Source organism: Meleagris gallopavo, chromosome 9, assembly GCF_000146605.3.
Source record: "Meleagris gallopavo isolate NT-WF06-2002-E0010 breed Aviagen turkey brand Nicholas breeding stock chromosome 9, Turkey_5.1, whole genome shotgun sequence".
NCBI lineage: Eukaryota > Metazoa > Chordata > Aves > Galliformes > Phasianidae > Meleagris > Meleagris gallopavo.
The window spans coordinates 11510539-11531989 of record NC_015019.2 but is presented as its reverse complement, the minus strand read 5'-3'; the positions used below and the strand labels follow the sequence as shown (position 1 = coordinate 11531989).

At 38.5% G+C, this 21451-nt stretch overlaps 1 protein-coding gene across 1 annotated transcript in view; it reads left to right on the top strand.

Annotated features, from left to right (window-relative positions):
- The first annotated feature begins 5626 nt into the window (after window positions 1–5626).
- C9H8orf48 (chromosome 9 C8orf48 homolog) overlaps window positions 5627–21451 on the top strand; it is a 30068-nt gene continuing 14243 nt past the window's right edge. Inside the window, exons 1-5 of the mRNA XM_010715329.2 lie at window positions 5627–5735; window positions 8709–8964; window positions 10068–10193; window positions 17124–17356; window positions 19555–19707. Of these exons, the coding sequence (XP_010713631.1) occupies window positions 8718–8964; window positions 10068–10193; window positions 17124–17356; window positions 19555–19707 (759 nt within the window). The 5' untranslated portion in view covers window positions 5627–5735; window positions 8709–8717. The remainder of the gene's footprint in view (window positions 5736–8708; window positions 8965–10067; window positions 10194–17123; window positions 17357–19554; window positions 19708–21451) is intronic.

Sequence of the window (21451 nt, the reverse complement as noted above, 5' to 3'; positions counted from 1 at the left end):
GTGATTATATCATAAATATCCAGAGAGTTTATATAACTTGGGAAAGAGGCATTGACTTCTGAAAGTTCTGATTCCATGCCTATTTGAGAACGCCACGATGTGGCAATTCACTCCAAATGATAACACACTAGAAAACTTCATTATTAAAGATTAAGAACTAAGGAGATGAAGAATAACAGGATGCATCTTGTCACAGCAAGAAGCATCAGGATAAGAATCCAGAAGTCTTCGCAGCTATTCTGTCTGACCTTGAAGGAGTCATTTATGCTTGATGCCTTTGCTTTTACCTATAGTGTGACAGTACTAATCCTTGTTTTGTGTGACTTTTGAGAGTAAGAAATGATTTGAATGCATTTTGCAATTCCATGGATCATTGCAAAGTGTACTCCTGTACGTACACCTCTGAGGCTTTAGAAGACTTTTAGGTATATGCATGCTTATGCACCTAATATCTGTAATAACCGGAAAGCTATAGAAAAAATACCAAAGTTCACATATGTAAAGTTTCTTCTGTTAATAAGACCTCAGTGTTAACAAGTTTGCAATTGTATCTTCTTCATAACCAACACACATTGGAGAGAATGATAAATTCACTTAAAAGTTACAGCATTATTCAACAAACAGTGGAATGTAAAGAAACCTGGAAGCACTAAGTGATTTGTCTGATTGCCTTCACATACCTATCCCCACAGGAGCTGGAAAAACCAGCTATGTTTCAAGTAAGCTACTGGTATGAGAATGACAGCTTTATCAATACAATGAAAAACAGTATTTGAGTTTACAGAGCTTGTACTTATTGAGAAGGCCTTTAGACTCAGATACTGATGTTCTTAAACATTTACACATACACAGCATTAACTTAAAATTAGTTTTTTTTTGTTTTGTTTTTTTTGTTTTTTTTTGAGCTCTGAAGCAGCCCCAGAAAATTGAGAGAAAAGTCTTTCTCCATAGATACACCACCTGAAACAAATCACTTCCTCACCAACAAGGAAAAACTTAGTAGCAACACTAATGTTGTTCTTTCAAGGTAATGAGATTTCCAGAAATAAAAGTATCTTCAGAGGAGATTACAAACATCTCAAAACACTGTATTCTGAACAAACCACAAATTCATTTCTCCTTCTCCAGTAGAAAGGATACTCCAGCAGTAAATTATTAGGAGAACAAAACCAGAAAGAACCTTGTTAAGACAACACACTGCACCTTTAGGACACTTCACTAGTCGAAAACTAGTATCACAAAATCAAGCCAATGAATGAATAAATACTATGTTTTAACAATAGACAGATGAATATGTGATGGGTTAACAGAGTGTGGATGTGAAAAGCTACGACTTCTGAACGAAGGTATTTTCTGAAGTGTCAAAATGACTCATCAGTTTGAAACACATACTGAAAGAGTTCCAAGAGCCAACATATTACCAAAGAAAACTGATTAATAGATCTAGTATCAATCTATCCAAAGAGCACAATGAGTTCATCTTTCCTTTAGAAGTTTCTTTCCACAAGAAGACAGGAGGAATTCTTCAAAACAGTCCGCATGAAAATCATTAAGGAAACTTAATAAAAAAAAGAAAAGAAAATAAAGAAAGTCAAGCACTTACTGTAAGAGTTCCTAAGACTTCTTCTGCATGAGTTCATTTCATGTTCAGAAATAACCCCAACCCGTCCATCTAAGGGAATACATCCTCAGAATGACAGTTCTAAATCATGGGTTTGAATTGTTCCACTATTTAATGTCTCAGAAGTACTTACTGCCACTCTGCAGGAGAAAAACATCAAATGAACAGATGCAAATAGACATAAGGATGCAGAGTGTGTTAACAAACTACTTCTTTGTCTAAGAAAGCAGCAGGATCATACATAGGAAAAATTAGGCTCATGTTACTGTTATATCCAGACCAAAAAGAAAACCAAGTCTATTAGGAAAGACATAATTTAGACATTCAGTCCCAACCCACACAACAATAACTTTCAGAGCAGCAAACAGAGAATTCCAAGCGAAGAACTTCAAGGTATCATAAGACAACTTTACCTCAAGTACAGCAATAATAGCATGGTGGTAAAGTCTTCAGCTACAGCAAATGATAACAAGCCCAAACATAGCACCCATAGATGAAGAAATGAAAGAAAAAAAGCTATTTACCTTTGGAAGGCCTCAGATAGGCAGGGATCTCCAGCAAAACAGCCTCACCTCCACCACCAGCCCATAAATGAGGTCTGGGAAGGGGTGGATCCTGGCTGCACCCTATCTGGTCACTCGGGTACATTGCATGCCCCTGAGCTCCCCTGGGTTGGCCCTGCCTCCCCACCAGGTGCTCAATCACTGCTTCAAGCCATGATTTAGCATTTCTGCTACACCTCCACTGTAACAAACTACTGTCAAATACCAGGTCAGCTTTCTTCCTGCTCTTCAGGTAGAGCACTTCCCGCAGCCCTGCCTGTTCCCAAACGGGCCCCTATGTTTCTGGTGGGGAGTTTGTATGTTTATGCATATATATGCGTACATGCACGTGAGTAGACATTTTGTAATGTTGGCTAATTGAATTCTGTTGCATTTCCAGATGTTTTCCCATAAGATTACTGCAATTTGTTGCAGTTACTGCAATTATAAGGAGAAAAGACTCACAAGACAATCTGCAGCCTGTGTATGCAGTCTGCACTGAAATGCACCCAAATATGGGAAAGTGGATGTTGCTATTTAATAGCACATTCAGACACACAGTGAGTAAGAATAATTATCCATCTTCAAGTATAAAGCAAAATTAGGAAGCTGGAGTGTAATTATGCTAATTGAAATCTAGCCTATGCACCAATATCAAACTTTGGAAATACAGCTGGGGCTTCTTTGCAGTCACAAGCGTTACTTATTGTTTCTGTCTCATCCTAAGGAATTTCACTGGAATACAATGCTCTCCAGCAACTTAGAGAACCAACGTGTACAAAAACTTGTCAGGAACAGACACTTGTCACACTCTTCACAACCTGGTACTTCATAACGTATTCCTCCCCAGGGTGGTTACCAAGTCTGACACAGATGAAATTATACCTGCCTATAGAGATGCTATGGACAAGACTCAGAGGTTTATCTTTGTTTCACAAGATTTTTAGTCCTCTTTTCTCCACCTGGCAGTCTAGTGAAAATGCAACTGATCACGGTTTCCTACTACGATTCAGAGCATAAACATCAGGAGCTATGGATAGAATCAGATCTGAAATACGTTTTTGTTCTGCCTATAGAACACAGTCCACAGTTTTCATTTAGCTTGTATTTATTTAAACTTATACAACAGCAGTCACTAATAATACTTAATTTGTATGCACACTTCTGATCTGACATGGACACCAGCCAGTCACTAGCAACTTTAAGCAAGAGATCAATCCATTTCCTAATTAGAGATGTGAATTAATGGGAACTGAAATGACCATTTTAAAAGCAGCAGGCCCTAGACAATGACTTCTTTAGATGCCCTGTGCCTTAAAGTTGTTTTTTTTTTTTTTGTATTAATTTGAAACTATTCACTCTCATCAATGATTTATGGTGTCTAGGTGCTACCTGGCAGTACTTTCAATGTCTGTGCTGATAAAGGAGAAAACCTTTACTGTATCTTGAACTGTCAACAACTTGCTTTTGAAAAATTTAGAAGAGTTCTTGCATTTGTCCTTCATATTTACATAGTCCAAGAAAGCCCCTCAGAATACCTGCATTTTTGTGGAGAGTAAGGCTTTAGAAGCATCTCATTAATGACTTATGTCAGCTTTGCCCACCAGCAGAATATGCTAAATTCTATTGGCTTCGCACCATAATTGTCCAACTGGGTACTGAACCTTACTATGACAGTCCAATTAGTTCTGCTGGCAACATTAATGAGATTCTTATTATGTGAGAAAGACACCTAGCAAGCATAAATTCTTATGCAGCCCTCTGGTTGAAAGCATTATTACAACTTTCATAGAAGAAGGCATCAAAACCCACACAAAGAAATTTAACAATTTTGTTTAAATTTAATGTAACATATGATAAAGAGCTGCAGTAAAATCCTGTCACTACTTCGCACACAATGATATTTTATGGCTCTGTATAGGACCAACACCATTACATTAGCAGTCAGAACTCTGAATATTTTCTGACACAACTGAGTTAGTCCATCTATTATCACCTACAAATCCTTTAAAAACAAATACCGGTTCAAATAATTATGCTGTTCAACATATTAACTTCCTAGACACCAGTGAGAGGAACCACAGTGATAAAGTGCCCTGTTTTAGGGAAGATGAGTTAAAAGATTTATTTGTATCCTGGGCTTCAAATCAAATGCCTTTAATATTAGGATCACACTTTCCACTGAATAAATGTCAAGGAAATAAACTTGATAGAACAATATATATTCCATGCTCTAAAATTATGAATTTTAAAAAGGACTGAGAAAATGAAACTACAAAGTCTTTAACCTCTAGGGAATAAATCCAAATATCAACCAGGTCAGTAATAATCTAATGTCAACTGTTACCATAAAAAATGGGCAGTGATAAATAATGAAGTATCAAGCTGACAGGGAGGCAGTTAGTGGGAACTGTGAGATCTGTGTTATTCTGTGATATTCTCTGTATATCTTGATTAGAATTTCAAGGAAAACGTAATGTTCCTCCCTATACTATTTCACAATCATTTATAACCCAGAGCATGAAAACTGTCAGCCTACCTCTTAAGATTCTCCCAGAAAGTGTTCTTATTCAGTTTGGGTGCTTGCTGGCCTGTTTGCAACATTACTTTCCTGAGAAGAAAGATATAAATAAAAGCAATCAATAAAAGGTGAATCTTTAGGTCAGAAAGGTTTAGTACACAATGCAGATTTTGCTTATCTAAAGAGCTGGTGTTTTCTTGATTACATTTTTCTCCTTTCCTAATGTTGACAGCCTAAATAAAAGGCTGTTTTATGCAGATCTCTGCTCTGATTGTTATTCAGCTGACTCCCAGTTCCTGCAGGATGCCCCTTCCATTCCCAACTGATCGCTACTCTAATTTGTACTGATGGGGAATATGAAATTAACGTTTACCATGTAAATTATTTTTGTTCTTGAAAAGGACCAGCACCAAGCAGCGAAACACTGAATGCTAAAACATTTAAACAATATGGGCTGTTCATTCCTCTTACACTCTTCTTATGCTGGCAAAATTGTTTCTTTACATTATAAGAGTGGCACATAGAATAGATTCTCTATTTCAAGAGAATCCACATCACTTGAGCTGCTGCACATAATGAAACATGAGAGAAGACAACATTCGTGTCCCAAATATATCAAAGTCAAGCTAAGACCTCAGCTAGTCCAGCCCACTTCCTTTCAGTATCTAAGGGGGGCTATAGGAAAGAAGGGGCCAGGCTCTTTAGCAGAGTCTTTTGTGACAGGACAAAGGGAAGAAGTTTCAAACTAAAAGAGGGGAGATTCAGATTGGACATAAGGAAAGTTTTTACACTCAGGGTGGTGAGGCGCTGGCACAGGTTGCCCAGAGAGGTGGTGGGTGCCCTCGTTTTTCACAGATGATCGCTGCCTGAGGAGCAGGGAGGGCGTGAGGGCGGCAAACCCAGCCCCGCACGGCGCCCCGCCGCTCTCTGCTCCGCGGCCAGGCGGGGCGGGGCGGAACGCCGCTGGGGCCGGGCCTCGTGCCCTGCTGGGCCGGAGACGGCGGGGGAAAGGAAGCAGAGGTGTTTCTTGGCTGCGTGTAAGGCTGCGTCCGTAAGTACAGCGCTCGGGCCCAGCGCCACGCAGTCTGACTGTAAAGGAAGGCCCCAGCGTGTGCTTACGACATCCTGAAGAGAATTTGTCCTTATAAAAGATATAGATTAATAACGGAAGGAACAACGTCTGCCGCGGCGGGGCTTTAACCGGGAAGTGGATGCAGAAGGCTTTCCCGTTGGCTGCTTCTTGCTGTAACAAAGGGATCGAGTGCCCTCAATAAGGACACAAAGCTGGGAGGAAGCAGCCGTCTGCCTGACGGTGGGAAGGCCCTACCGAGGGATGTGGGCAGGCTGGATCGCTGGGCTGGAGTCAATTGTATGAGCTTCAAGAATGCGAAGTGCCGAGTCCTGTACTTTGGTCACAGCAAACCCTTGCAGTGCTGCAGGCTTGGGGCAGAGTGATTAGAAACAGGTCTGAGGGTATTGGTTGGCAGCCAGATGACCAGGTGCCAGTAGTGTGCCCAGGTAAACGAGAAGGCTAGCAGCATCCTGGCTCGCATCAGAAATAGTGCAGCCAGCAGGAGCAGGGAGATAATCCTCCCTCTGTACTCAGCTCTGGTGTATGGCAACTGTTGGGTCACAGCCTGAACCGGTGATTGAGCACCTGGAGAAGGGGCTTGGCCAACCCTGGGAGCACAGATGAAGTAATTCACTTGTGTGACTGGAAGGAATGGACGTCTAATCTCTTTCAGGGGCTGGCAGCTGAAGGGAAAGTACCTCAGCTTGGAGATGGTCTCCTTTAGGAATATTTCAGTGAGCCCTTATCCTTGGAAAGGGTTAAGCTGTTTCTTTTTGTTACTGAATTTGACCAGTATCTTTCTTGGGTGATTTGAGAACTTGTCGGTGGCAGCTATATCCTCTTATACCTTATACAATACCATGAGTACTGTGTTCAGTTTTTGATCCCTCGCTACAAGAAAGTCTTTGGAGCCCTGGTGTCTATCCAGAGGAGGGCAATGAAGCTGTGAAAGGTGTGGAGCACAGGTGTTAACAAAGAGTGACTGAAGGAACTAGAATTCCTTAGTCTGGAGAAGAGGAAGCTCAGGGGAGTCCTTACTCTTCTCTGCAACTCCCTGAAAGCAGGTTGTGATAAGGTGAGGGTCAGCTTCTTTTCCTTGGTAACTGCTATAGCACAGGAGGTGATGGTCTCAAATTGTGCCAGAGGAGGTTTGGGTTGGATTTTAGAAGAAATCTCTTCTCAGAAAGAGCAGTGAGGTGGTGGAACGAGCTGCACAGGGAGATGGTGAAGTCATCTCTAGAGGTTTTCAAAAGATGTGTAGATGTGGCACTGAGGAATATGGTTACTGGAAATGGCAGGGATGGGTTGATGGTTGTCTCCCCTATCTGTGTGCTGTGTGCAGCTGTAGCTCCTTAGGCCAGCTGTGGATAGAACACTGACTCAGTTTGCAGTTCCTATTATTTTTCTCTGTTGGATCTCATCTAATTAATAAGTCTGAATTAATGTTGGTGTAGTGAACAAAAAAATGACTAAGTATTTATTAATATTTAAAGGTTAGATCAGAACTATTATTTAACTTCTGGCACATGTTAAAACAAAGATTAAACTTTTGGTCTTAGAAATTGGTGTTACAAATTGCTTTTGGGAATCAACTGTTGGGAAAAGCCCTGAACTTTTTAGGGCATGCAGTCTGTACACAGTTCACCAAAGGACCTTGGTAGTAACAAGCATGTAGAGCAAACGGCAGTGCGCTTCTAGGAGAGAAATAGCTAAAATCAGCACCTTTAAAACTAAGTTCATAGAATGGCCTGAGTTGAAAAGGACCGTAGTGATCAAAGAGTTTGAACCCCCCTGCTATGTGCAGGGTCACCAACCTCTAAATCAGGCTGCCCAGAGCCGCATCCAGCCTGGCCTTGAATGCCTCCAGGGATGGGGCATCCACAACCTCCTTGGCCAACCTGTTCCAGTGTGTCACCACCCTCTGAGTGAAAAACCTCTTCCTAATATCTAACCTAAACCTCCCCTGTCTCAGTTTCCCTTATCCTATCACTATCCACCCTTGTAAACAGATGTACCCCTCCTGTTTATATGCTCCTTTCAAATATTGGAAGGCCATAGTGAGGCCTTCCAGAAGCCTACTCTTGTCCAAGCTAAACCGTTAATGAACACCAAAGTACAGTGGTGTAGCTGAACTTCAGGGTGATGGTTCCTTTGTTTAGCCACTTTCATCACTCGGGGGTTCTGTTTTTTCTGATGGAAGAGCCACATCTTTCAAAAAGCATGCCACCCATTCATTTATTCTCCTTATGAGAGCAGGAGAAGAAATGGGGTGAAATTATTTAGAAGAGTTGTTAGATTCAAAGGGAGAATGGGTAGTGAATCATTCTAATAAAAAAAAAGAAAAGAATAAAGCTTTAAAGCTTGTCAGTTATGTGGTAGCTCCCTGTCTGAGGTCTGTTTTATTCCTCAAACTTTGTTCTGGAGAGCTTTTTGTTTTTTGTTTTTCCTACACTGTGAGCGTGGCTATTTTCATTTTGAGAACATTAGCAGGCTTGTGCTTATTTTCTAGTATTCTAGACAAAATCTAATCTAAATAAGGAGAGTTTGCTTTTTTGAGAGGTGGGAGGCTTAATCTAAGAAAAACAAAATATGTTTTAAAATCACCTTTGTTTTCATGAATGACTTAATCCAAGCGTTACCTGTAATTCATTGCATGCAAACTCAGAAGGAATGCTCATCAAAATTCATTGGCAGTGCTTGATGATAATTGTTATTGTATGCTTACCCAGCAGATTTTAATGATGCATTATTTGATCAGCAGTAGTGCTTTCAAGGGTGTTGCATTGTTGTAACACATTAAGTAGTTATTTCATCCACTTGTTTTGGTGGCTAAATAGGATTTGAGCTGAGCTATAGTATTTGTCCACGTGTCCCCTATAGCTGTAAGTAATTCAGTTGTTCTTCCTGTGTAACTGAAACTGCAATATGCTTTTATTCTGTTTTTATTTGTAGTGTTGCACCATGACTACTACCTCATCAGATGGCTCTGGTGACTGTGAAAAGCAGCAGAAGGAATTGAACCAGAGTTATGCTAGTTCTGTCCTTGACTATTCAGAAGACACCTGGGAACCCTTCAGTGAGGAAGAAGTAGCCTCCTGCCAGCATGAGAGCAAATCATCTGAATTGTATTGTTCCACAGAAAATACAAAACATTCTGCTGTGTTGGATCCAGGGGAAAGCATGTTGATGGCAGGCCAAAGTCATACAGGTATGGAGAGCTTACTATCCTACAAACCTATCTCTTGCAGCTTTAGGTCTGGGCATTGGAGAGTTGAATTTGCAAAGAAGAAAAAAAGAAAACTGAATGGAGTATAGGCTTGGAGATCAGTGCTTAAAAAAATTGAAAAAGATTATTATTGCTATGATGTCTTTATTCATGCTACATTTCTATAATTGAACAGTGTCTAATGGATTAGATTGAACAGTTTGGCTTGTAAAAATTAGTTTTTACAAATGATGGGGTTTATTAAACCTTTTTTCTGGATATACAACAACATCTTGAAATCATTCCATGCCTAACCATTGAAGTCCTTGTTTTTGCCATCCAGAAGCATGTGCTCTGTTTGTGGAGGTGCTTTTAGTAGGTACTACCACTTTGTATCTTTATGAGGTTAATATGCCATGAAATTATGGAGTTTTCTGGATGCTACTTGTCAAATGAAAAACCAGGGAATAATGCATAGAAAAAATGTTTTGGGAAGTTGATAGTTTTCTGCACTTGATACCTTATAGAGAGCAGCATATATAAATAACTATGTAAAACCTGTTACGCTGATGTCTCCATTATCTCCTTCTATAAGCCTATTGAATTTGCTACTGCTATTCTGAAAACAGATTAGAGAAGACAGCTGCTGTCTGGAACCGTGCCGTACTTACCTTTCTGTCAGTGGCACTGATTTTTCAGACTACTTCAGTCTTTCATTTTTTCCAGATTCAGTTCACTTACTCCCATGAGTATTTGTGCTGCCACAAATGAGGAGCCTATGCGGGCCTTGATCGAGGTTAAGTTAGCACTGCAGACAAAATGGAATGTGCAACTCTCTTCTTTTCAGCTTATCCTATAATCTTTCAGTGGAGTGATTAGAAATGAGCAGTGAGAGATACTTTCATGGGACAGAAACTTCCTTGGTATTTCAACCTAAAGTTGTTGATATCAATTGTAAAGTCCTGTGGCTTGAGGCTTCTTTTTCAGCACCAAGGAAAACTCAGCCATGTTCAAGTGGAGAATTTGCCTCTTGATTTAGTAATCTTGATTATTTTTTTTTTTTTGTAACAATATATGATCAAATTTTTATTTTTTTTCCATTGTAGAAGAGCAGTCTGAAGTAGTTGAATCTGCAGCTGCAGAAAGAGATTTCATTGGAAAATTGATTGATGTCCTAAAAAATAAGGAAACTGGCATTAAACAAGAAAAATTTGTCATCAAAACTCGTGCTGGTGAGTTCACTAACTTAAGTAGAGTTGATAATTCTTCTTTTGACAAAAAAAAAAAAAGGGATCAGAATTCTTAACTACTCTAAAATGTCATGTATAAGTTATTAAAGATAAGCCAGGTAATTAACCAGACTCAATTAGCCAGGTATATAAAGTAAGTTTCTCTTCTCTGCTTTCTTGGAAGAAAAAAACAAAACAGTTTGTCTGCTGTAACACATGGGTTTGTTGCTCGTGGTGCAGAGACATTTTACTGCTCATGTGTTATTACAAGGTGTGGATAAATCTGCAGAAATTTAAAACGGATAACTTTTCTTTAACTGTAAAATCTCAATTTTACTGGGCTGTTTTTTTTTTCTCTCCAGCTGTGTAGGTACTGGGGTGTGTTTTCTCTTTAAAAGTAAACATGCTTTCAGAACAGGTGAAATGTTTCCACCCTGCAGATCATCTGTGTTAATTATTGAATTGCCGGTTTGCTATGTTTTACATAGGTCGCTCCTAAAGTAATGCCTCTTATTTATTTCCATGGAAATGACAGCAGATACAAAGAACACAATAACACTGTCTAATAGAGCAAATTTTCAGCTACTAAACAGTTTTTCAGCATAGTCACTAGCGTTAGCTAATTCATGCAGGTGAACTAATTGTGATGCTCTTTATTTCGTGGTGTCACAGTTATGCATGACTGTCCTTGTGTTGCTACTGCTGAAATGAAGCACCCACTCCTCACTGTGTTGACATCCTTTGTTTGGTCTCTGTAAATGTTCAGCAAGCATCAGTGAATGTCAGTGAGTGCAATTTTTTCCACAGAGGAATCCAGTGACACACCTTGGTTTCATGTACTCTTCCATGTCAGATGCCATTCTGTCAGACTGCCCCTCTGCTGCCATCTGTCACACGGCAACAGAATGTGATGGAATATTGATGGGAAGGTTCAACCTCTACTGCCATACCACCAATATCTTCTTACTGATGTCGTGGGCCAATGTAATAAAATAGGAGGCATTACTTACAGAGCAGACCTCAGAGTTCCTTTTCTAAGCTGCAGGAGGCAGCAGGGCACCAGCTTTGGCAAGAACAATGGAACAACTTCAACCAACACAATGATGTAGTGTGTGGAGGAGGAGTGGGGAAGAGAGGAAAGAAGGAGGCATTTTGCATGCACTGGTTATGCAAGGAAATGTGAGAGCAGATGGTGGAATGAAAGTACTGCTCAAATCTCTCTAAAAAGTGGGTCAGAGATACTATTTTTAATTAAAAAAAAGAGCAAGAAAGTTGTAGTTGAGCAAGAAAAATAATTGAGGCAGGGTATCTTCCTTTGCATGTATGTGGGGAAAAATATCAAAAGTTTTGTAGGTCTGCTCTAAGACTGATAAACTAGGTCCAGGTACTCTGTGGCATTGCACTTGTATAGAAGCATCCTGAAGCTCCCCATACACCACAGGAGAACGTGCCCTAAGATCATTCTTACACTTCTCTTAATTGCATAACTCATTCACAACAGTGGTGAGTCAGTGTTATGAGTTCCTAAGTCATCTTCAGCTTTTATCTTTCTATTATTGGGTTTCTTCATGGAGTCAAGTAATGTACATTATTTTTAGTAGTGAGGCCTCTCCTGGTGAGCTATGCTGAGATAATCTTCCTAAAATACATCAGAGTCTCATGATCATTTGATTGATAGCAAAACTGAAGAGAATTCGGATTCCTTTAACAAATTATAAACAGCAATGTAGCATTAAGAATGTTTCAGATCTCTACAGGGTTTTCCTTGAAAATTGATTGGCAGGATTTCATCCTCTGAATACTGCTCAAAGAAACGTTCTGTCTTCAGCTTATAGGCTGTGGGTAGGTATAGGCAGGCTGGTCGCTGAGTCTTTTAGCTCAAGGTGATGTGTAAAATGATGCACTGCTCTCTATCTGTGCTCTCCCTGATCATCTAAGTAGTTAAGCACTCTGGGTACAGTGTGCTTCCTAGCTCTGTCAATATGAAGGTTCATGCTTAGGCTTCATTCGTATGAAAACAATGCTGGCATGCAGTGGGCAGATTATCCCCAAATTATCATCATTATCATTGATATTTAGCAGTCTACGTTTATTAGAAAAAAAAAAGTACACAGCTAACATTCAGAATAAGCACAGCAACTTCTGTATGCTGATACCTATGGATGTCTCCTCTCCTTTGACTTAATTCAGCACTCGGTAGGCTCTGAGCCCCTTATGATATTATCAACTTGATGTCATTTAAAGCATAATAGAAAATGAGATCTCCTAGAGCTAGGCTGCTGCACAGTTAATTCCCCTCTGTAAATTTAGCAAAATGAATGATGTATGCACGGAATATGTATGTCACTTTTGAATTCATCTATGGATAATAAAGCAAGAGTTTTTAAAAAAAAAAATGAGGAAAATCTTGGTTTGCATGTAGGAATGTCCTGAAACATGACTCTTGTTTTTGCTAGATTTATTTATGGCTTAAAAGAAGAAAAACCTTGATGCTTGCATCAGGAGAAGTGAGGAAGTTTTTACTGTAACTGTTGCTTTCTCCTCTTCTTTCTTGGACCTTTACCTCAGTCGTGTAGCAACTAGTTATTAGAAAAATGCATCACAAACAAAAAAAAACAAAACAAAAACCAAAAAACCAAAAACCACCCTATTCTTCTAAGTCTCCAAGTCTCTCAATTATTCTGAAGACAGTTAATCATCTTTGATATTTACTACAGGAAACCACAGTTCTTTGGTTCACATATGTCTGAAAGTTCAGGTGGGGCTTTTTAGCAGCCTGGCTTGTGCTCCTATTGAGAGATTTCACACTTAAATTAGCTTGTAAGGTGTTTGTGTTAAATGCTTTGCTTGTTGGGTTTTTTTTAATGCAGTGTTACCACTGTACTGCTGCCAGCTAAAGTAAGAGTTTCGGTTGTTAGTGCATGTTATTTAGAGGTACTGAAATATTTGAACAGAATTAGACAACTCTGTGGCTGAAATACTGAAATGCAGGGTGTCGGTCAATTTTGACAACTTAAACTACTCTGCTTATTATGGTACTGGTATCAACACTGGGAAATCTAAAGGTAAGAAAGTCTAGGGTAGATACAAATACCTGCAGTTTGTGGTGTTTGGGTGAAAGGTGCTGGCATGTGTGTAAGGTGAGTGCACTGAGGGAAGCATAGGGATTTGTTTTTCTCTATTAATTTTTTCGAGTTGCCCAGCTATTTCTAGAGTAGATCTGGTTTGTGCATGCTTCGTGAACAAATTTCCAAATGTCCCAGTATTTCAATTGGCTCAGCAAATAGTATAAGGAAAATAGTGAAATAGTAAAAGTACTTACTAAAGTAGTAGTAGTTGCCTATAAAAACTGAGGAAGCTCTAACTATTGTTTGCAGGAGGGAGCAGGTACCCATTAGTCGTTGCTGGCTCGTTTTTAATCCTGTGCTTGTTGGCACTTCCTACTTGGTAATATGCACAAGGTGTGGGACTCCAGCAGGCTGAGGCCCTGGGGTTTCAGAGTTCTATCTTTTCATCCACCAAACTGTTAGAATGCTTTACTATTCAGTAGTAAAATAGCATTGATACAGGCCAAATGGGGAAATTCCAACCAGCAACGTCCATGTGGGAACTGAGAAAGAGTTTCTCCTAAGAAATACGAATTCTGTGAGACTTTTTTTTGTTGTCTCTTATAATCATTGTTGAGTGGAAACTGAGGATATCCTGCGCTGTGCTGGAGAACATAGCTGGCTTTGAATTCATATTTCTGTTAAATAGCTTGGTTTATCAGATGGCTTATTATCAGTGTTATGCTATCTGAACAGATCTTTTGAAACTTATGTTTGCTGATTGGGCCATCAGTGTGTTAATCTGAATTGCTATACTCAATTGCATGAATGCAATTTAAATAATTATGAAAATGTTATCGTGTTGATCTTACTGAGTAGTAATCAGTCACTGACTTTCACAATTATCTCTCCTTTATCCGTTCCACAGTTTTTCTTCTTATAGTAGAAGGTGGTATTTATCTGTTATTATTATGCTCTAAGTTTTTTCTATTTAATCAAAATTAGACATCAGAGATAAAGGAAACTCAGGAAAACAGTAGATTTCCTTTCTTTTTTTTTTTCTTCCATCACTTCTGTAGATTTAAAATCTTACCCTTAAAAATGCAGTTGCATACAGGAAGTAAAATCTGTGTAGGTCATTCAGTTATAAGGCACGTGCCAGGTTTTATAATGTAGATGTGGAGATTATTTTATCTCCAGTGGTGAGATACTGACTGCTGCTTTTATCTGAGCAAGTCGTTGGTTCAGTTTGTGCTTTACTTTCTAAACACGCCTGTGCTTTGTTAGCCTGTGTCTGTGTGATGCATGGTTCTCATTTGATGTCTGTTCTGGTGTCTGGTTTTGTTCTTCTTAACACCTTTCCCTTCCTTATCCTCCAAGGAAGATGGTATGGAATGCACGACTTGGGGCAATGAAGCATCAGCAAAGCATGCTTCTGGAACAGTAATTGGCACTGGCAGGTATTCTCTATAGACAGATATACAATGACATTTAAATCTGCCACCACAAATGGAGATTGAGCATTCAAGCATGTCTAGTCCAAAGATGGAAAAGAGAAGACAAGAAATGAAACTGAAAACCAACTGGTTTCAACATGGATCCTGCTGCATAAATCTCACTTCCTTCAGCAGAAGAACAGGCAAACCTCTTTTACCTAGAAGAAAATCTGAAAGTCTGAATAATTATTATGTAGTTAAAATACTCTTCTTTTTTCTTCTTCTCCCTGAATTTAACTGTGTGCTTACTTCTCTCATCATTTTTGGTTCTTACTTCCGTAAAATTGTAGTCCTAAATCTTTGAACACTTCTATTCTTTTGGAGTTTATTTACTGATAAAGTTTAAAACTTCCTCTTCTCTTTGCTATTGTCTCTTCTAATGTCTGTGGGTGTCTGAGCAAATGGGTGGATGCCTGGCAGCACAGAATTAATGTGTGCTTTATTAGAAACCAGTTCTTGATTCAAGTGCACTTTGATGTGTCAGAAGAAACTTCACTGAATGAGTTAGTCTGGTATTAAATTGTCACAAAGTATTCAGCAGGCCCCGTGTATTTTACCTGTGCATTGAAGTTCTCAAGTTAGTATTTTTAATTGATTTGGTTTTTGTTTTTTTTTTTTTTTACCATCACAGTAATGTTTTCATTTCTTTTATTCAGTCTGTGAGCAACATAGGTGAATATGTATCTGTTTTTTAATATAGTTAAACCAGATACTGATGCATGTCTTACTTAGTTTTGCAAGGAAAATGATCTGATGGTGTTCACCTGTGCAAATTTTCATGATCCTATCCAAGGAAAAAAAATATTAAATTGCATTTTACAGTACCAGTAGTTCTTATTCATCATATGAAGTATCACTGTGTCTTTAGTGAATTCGATATACCAGCTTCTAAGGAGGAATAAATTGCTATATGATGATTGATTTTTGAACTGTGACAGTTGCACTTAAATCACACATTTTCCATGTCCATAAGGCAAAGCTTACCGATTTCCACTTTGCTTAGTCTTAACTGTGGATCCACTTAATCTTCATAAGGATTGACTGCTTTTCTGAAGACATGCCTGGTTTCCTTATGAAATTCCACTGCAGTGACTTGCCTGCTTCAGGTGCCATTAATCACAGCATATTTAGGAAGGGTTTTATGTTTATGTTGTTCATTGTTGTAAAGATTTGTGTTATGGTTATGCCAAGGTACATTTAAGTACAGTATGCCAGTACATTTAAGGAGATTAATGACAAAGTACTGGTTGTCTCAGAAGCACCCTGGAATATGCAGTGTTTGTCCAGAAGTAGAAAAATTGAATGTCAGGGAAATTACTGATAATGAGTGTGAAGCATGTAATAAGGAAAGACTGCTTAAGTGGTATACTCCCCATTTGAATGCTTAAGTCAAAACAAACCACGTATGTAGTCATTATTGTCTGCCTTCTTTTTGGCTGTCAGAGTGCAGCTCTGAAAAGGGAGTACTGTGTTAGCATTAGCTACATGCAGAGGCATCCATCAGACTTCTAGTAATGATTTGTTTGGTTCCCTTGCTTCTCATTTCATTATAGACAGTCAGGTGTTTCACTGGGCTTCAGAAGTTGCATAAAAAAAACCCAACAAAATTAGTGTTATAAAGGTAGAGAAACAGAATCCCCTCTTTAAATAGCTGAAAAAATGGTATCTCTTAAGACCATGTAGTACAGCCCAGCGTCATTACGTGCTTGAACTCATGAAATAATGAAATTGCAACATCAAAAAGCTTACTTGTTGGTTGTCTGTATTGATTGACTCTGTTTAAATAAGTGGAAAATCTCCCTCAAAGCACTGTGTGAAGTTTTAAATCCATCCTTGGATGCCCATCTGAAATGTAATAATAAACTTAAACAGATTACATGTCATTGGCAAGGGAGGAGATAAGAGTGAAAGATGTTGTTTAAACAGGGTCGTATTAAAGTTTCTTAAAGGATCATTGAAGCCTGAGAGGAAAATACTTTTAAAGTAATTGCATTTCCTCAGGAAAAACAAACAAACAAAACAACAAAAAACCCCACATAACTATGGGTTGTTTGAATTGTTTTTCAGAGTTACTGCAACAGCCTCTGATTCGGTACTTGAAAAGTAGTATTAGATTTACTAATAACTTTATGCAGCATCATTAAGTGGTATAAATCTTTAGGGTTCTTATCTTTTCTCTTTGGAGACTATTCAGAGGCATCTGTTATGTAAGTGCCTGCAGTTGTTATCCAGATTCTGGTTTAAATTGTTATTACTGTTATTACAGTCATTGCTTCCAGGCTTGACATTGGGTTTGTTTTTTATTAAATAGATAATATGAGGTTGCACAGATAGAAGACCAGTAATTCTCTTCCTCTGTTGTAATAATTGACACTTTGTTTTGTTGACAGAAATTACTGAGTTATCAGAGGAAGAACTGGATGCTCTCCAGTCTTTTTGCATCATTAAGATAAGGAGGTTGCTGCAGGAGCTGATCTCTAAGCAGGCAAGTGGGGGCAAGTCAAGAAAGCAGCAACGTGGATTCACATCAAAGGCATCAGAGGCAAGTGACTGGAACTGCATTGTTCCCCATCAGCTGCTGAACAGAATCCGTCTGAAAAACTTCCGGGAGACCATTAAACAGGTACTGTGTGTGATGGTAGCAGTGCTGGTGATTTGTTGTTGACTGAGACTGGGATGATCAGTTACTGCAGTTCCACCGTATGCCCCAGAAGCCTTGTTTTCTGGTTACCTTTGCACTCGTTATTTATAGAAGTATTTGTATATTGCTAGATTATGTAGTCTTGTTAATTCTAGTACTAAAAGTATTTCAAAAGGCACAAGCCACCCCCTGCCCCCAGCTTTCTTCCCGTTAGATATTAGTAATGTTGAAAATTAAAGCATGTCCAATAGAATCTTGGTTTCCTCTGTTCCTTTATTAAAAATCATTTACATCATCTTTATACAGTTTGATGTACTTCTCTTTTTCATCAGCCCAGTATATTTTCCCCCTCTGTCAGATAGGCATTCTAACACAGCTCTTCAACTCTGCATCTGCCCAGAGGGTTGAGGCTGGTAGTATTTGGCCAGTGATACTTGCATTCTCACTTTGTGCATGTAGATGGATTGGAATATGTGCTTATAGCAATTATCACCTACAGATGCCTTTACTCATAAATCTGGGCTTTGGCAAATGCCTGTGCCTTGCTTGAAATTGGTACAGAATGTCTGTATTTGCCAAAGGGTTTCTGAATTTAAAAAAAAAAAAAAAAGAAGCTTTGTAATAGCAATTATGGTCGTTTATTTTACTTTCATTCTATCATATATGCTGGTTTTAATCTGTTGCCATACAGCATAGCAAAAACGACTGACGTATTCCTCTGTTAGCTGGGTGAGCGGGATAGAATACTTTTAAGTCAGTTCTGGCATAATGATTCTTCGATTCTACCTGCAGAAATCTCAACCAATATAAATAAGCAACCTACATTCTTTTATTCTGTTAGCACTAAACAACCCAGCATTCTGTAGAATTCTTGTTGCTTTTTCATTTGTATTACAGTGAAATAAAGCAGTAAAATTGCAGAAATAATAAAGTAAATTTGATTGCTATGTCTACTTCTGTGCTTACCACCACATAATAGCACTTTTATGTAGAGGAGAAATCAAGAGTAAGAATACAGAGGCTTGAGATGTGGGACTGATTCCACTGCTTGTGTAGTAATGTATTAGGCCTATATAACAAGATGGAATCTCTGTAAATAAAATCAGATAAAAATTATTGATAATTCATAAACATATTGGGATTTGTGTAATGTTATTAAATATGCCCAAGGTTTCATGGAGAATAAACTAACAAATTAGTATCTCTTATTTTTACAAATAAAACTGCTAATAGAATTTTGTTTGTATTCTGCTTTAGAGTTGCACGTAGAGGTTTGAACCAATTGCTTCAGAACTTATTTTCCTCTTAAAATTTGTAGAGATAATCGTAACCTCTCTGGCTTGTATGGCCTATAAGGCTTTATGTTTATTATCAACATAGCTACTCAACAACAGCTTTGTTACAGACAGGCTGTTGCATATGGTGGAATTATTGCTGATTAACAATTGCTGTTGTGATGATCAAGTCTTTGTACTCTTAGCTTGCTGAAAACATGGGATAAAACACATTCATTTAACTTAATTGAGCCTTCAGGAATTAATATATTTAGTTGTTGTGGAAGGCTGGATATCACGCCCAGACTAGCTCTCTGGAGCACTAATTACTCATCAAGCAAGAGTAACTAATGGCTGACGGTTCTCCTAATGTATTTGACACTAACAAAGTATGCAGAGATTATTCTGGTGAAATTGAAGTTTATAATGAGCATCCACCCATGACTTATGCTACTTAAAGCATTTTGTTGGCTGGTGTAGCTGCTCACAGATGTGTTAATTTGCATTCGTAACTTTTTTGGACTATTATAGTTAAGGTAGAAGAAATAAGTACTGCGTACACAGCCTCAAGTGTCAGGGAAACTTTTCCTGTTACAGAAGAACTAGTGCAGTACAGTTTGGTACTGTGGTTCTGAGATACAGATAATTTTAAATGAAGCTGCCTATGTTATCGGTGCTGGGGAGGGCAGCACATAAGGAAAAGCAAATATATTTAGTGTGAAGGCATTCAGACGGGCTTATCAAGATGACAGTGACAAAGACTATGGAATTATTTACAGCTGCCTACAAAAGAAAATATTTATCTTTAGATGCTGTCTGTATCTGTACTTTTATTGATTATGTTTAATGGAGTAGCCATCTTGCTGGGACAGACACTGCTCATTGCATCAAAGTCTCATCCTTCAGGTGACAGAAGCTCAAGTGCACAAATCTTCACTGTGCCCTGACTGTCAGAAGAAGGAGGCAGAGCTAGCCAAAATTGCTTTTCTCAGACAGAAGAAGATACTACTGGAAAGAGCTCTACTCCGGGAAAAATTGGAAGAACAAATTTACTCCAGAGTAAGCAAGTGCATCAGGTTGTTTTTTTTTGTAACACTTTTATACTTACTATAGCTAAAGAATTCTTAAGCCAGATTTTGCCCTAATTTATAGTAATGTAATCAAATTGATCTGAATGCAGTACAGTTCGGAATGAACTTGGCTCCATGTTGTTATGAAGCCATGAGGCTAGCATGCTGATCAAGTAATTTAAGCTTGCTTGATTTATATAAGCTGAAGGTCTTTTTTTCATGATGTCCTGGAAGTGTTTTGGGTACATTTTGATTAGTTCCCCGCAGTTTTTCTGATGGACTGTCCAAAACAAAATGGCAAATAACAAATGACGTAGGAGTTAGCTCTTCCCATTCTAGTCTTTCTCCAAATCCTTTGCCTTAAGAATTGCTGAATAAGATACTGCAATGTGCAATGGATTTTATGGAGGCTGAGACAGCTTGCTCCTTAAAACCTGCTTCTAAGGCTTTTTCTTAACCATGACAGGGATGTCATTTTATGTTTTTTTTTTTTAATCGCTTGAATATGATAACATTGGGAAAGTGAATTTGAAGAGAAGAGAATTTGGAAGAGAATTTGACTTTCTGCAAAGATACAGTCTGAATGCCAAAGTTTTCCTGTTACACTATTCATAGAAGCATAGGTATACTTGTTTTGTGTGTTCCCAGCTGTTCTAAGTTGCAGTGATATCAGCTTTAGAGTAGAGCTTTTGCTTTTCTATGTGCCTATGCATATTGATTTTTTTTTTTTCTTTCTGGTGGTGTATGTTTTTGTTTTTTCCTCAAAATTGACTTAGTTTTGTGAGATGACTGTCACTTCTTCCCAACTGAATATGGCAGAGGAAAAAAATAAGGCCTAATTAAAAATTTGTGGGAACTTAAAGAGCTGGAGGGGAAAACGTAGCTTTGCAGCAAGTCTTCTGTTACCTTTTCAGAAATACTTTGTGTAACACGTCACAGCCACATACCTCTAAGATTCTATGTTTCTGCATAAACTGTGATAGAGTCTGGAAATGACTGATCTCTACTGTTCTCTACAGATGTGGTGAAACTTCTTTAAAGTATTGTCTTCTCAATGCTAACATAGATTCATGCATTATAGTTACACAATCTATTCCAGAAGGATTTTCTATAATGTAAGCTGGAATTCATGGAATTCCCTGCCTGTTCTGTGGCTATTCTTCAGGATACTCTTTCTCAAGGAAGAGTTCTACCACTTAATACAGAGTGAAACTGAAAGCAAGTTGTTTCTGAGCAAAGGATAGAAATGGCTCTCTGAAACTTCAGAACTTCTTTCTGTGTTTGTGAGCAGATTGGGAATTAGTAGACTGTACCACACATTCCATTTTTCCCTAATAATGCTAGCCTCCTGATTATTATTTTTTTTTGCATCCATTTTATCTGTAGTTGAAATTTGAGAACTTCAGTCTCAAGTCAGGCTTCATTTTTTGCACTTTTTTTCCTTCTCTAAGAAGGGCAGCAGATTTTTTTTCCTTCACATTTCTGGGGAAGAAACCATTGGGGAGCAGCCAGTGTAGTGTATGAGCTCCGCTGTACTCCTGAGCTCTTTGTCATATATGTTGGCAGCCATCCACAGAAGGTAGAAGTGATATGTGGTCTCTAGTGACCAGCATAGCTTTCTGCTTCCGTGATGTATGGGCCAGATCACTGGCACATTGTTCAACAAAGTTTTTAAACAAGATGCTTTAAAAATCCAGCAAAATTGTGATGATAGATACAGCCTACCTAGTTGC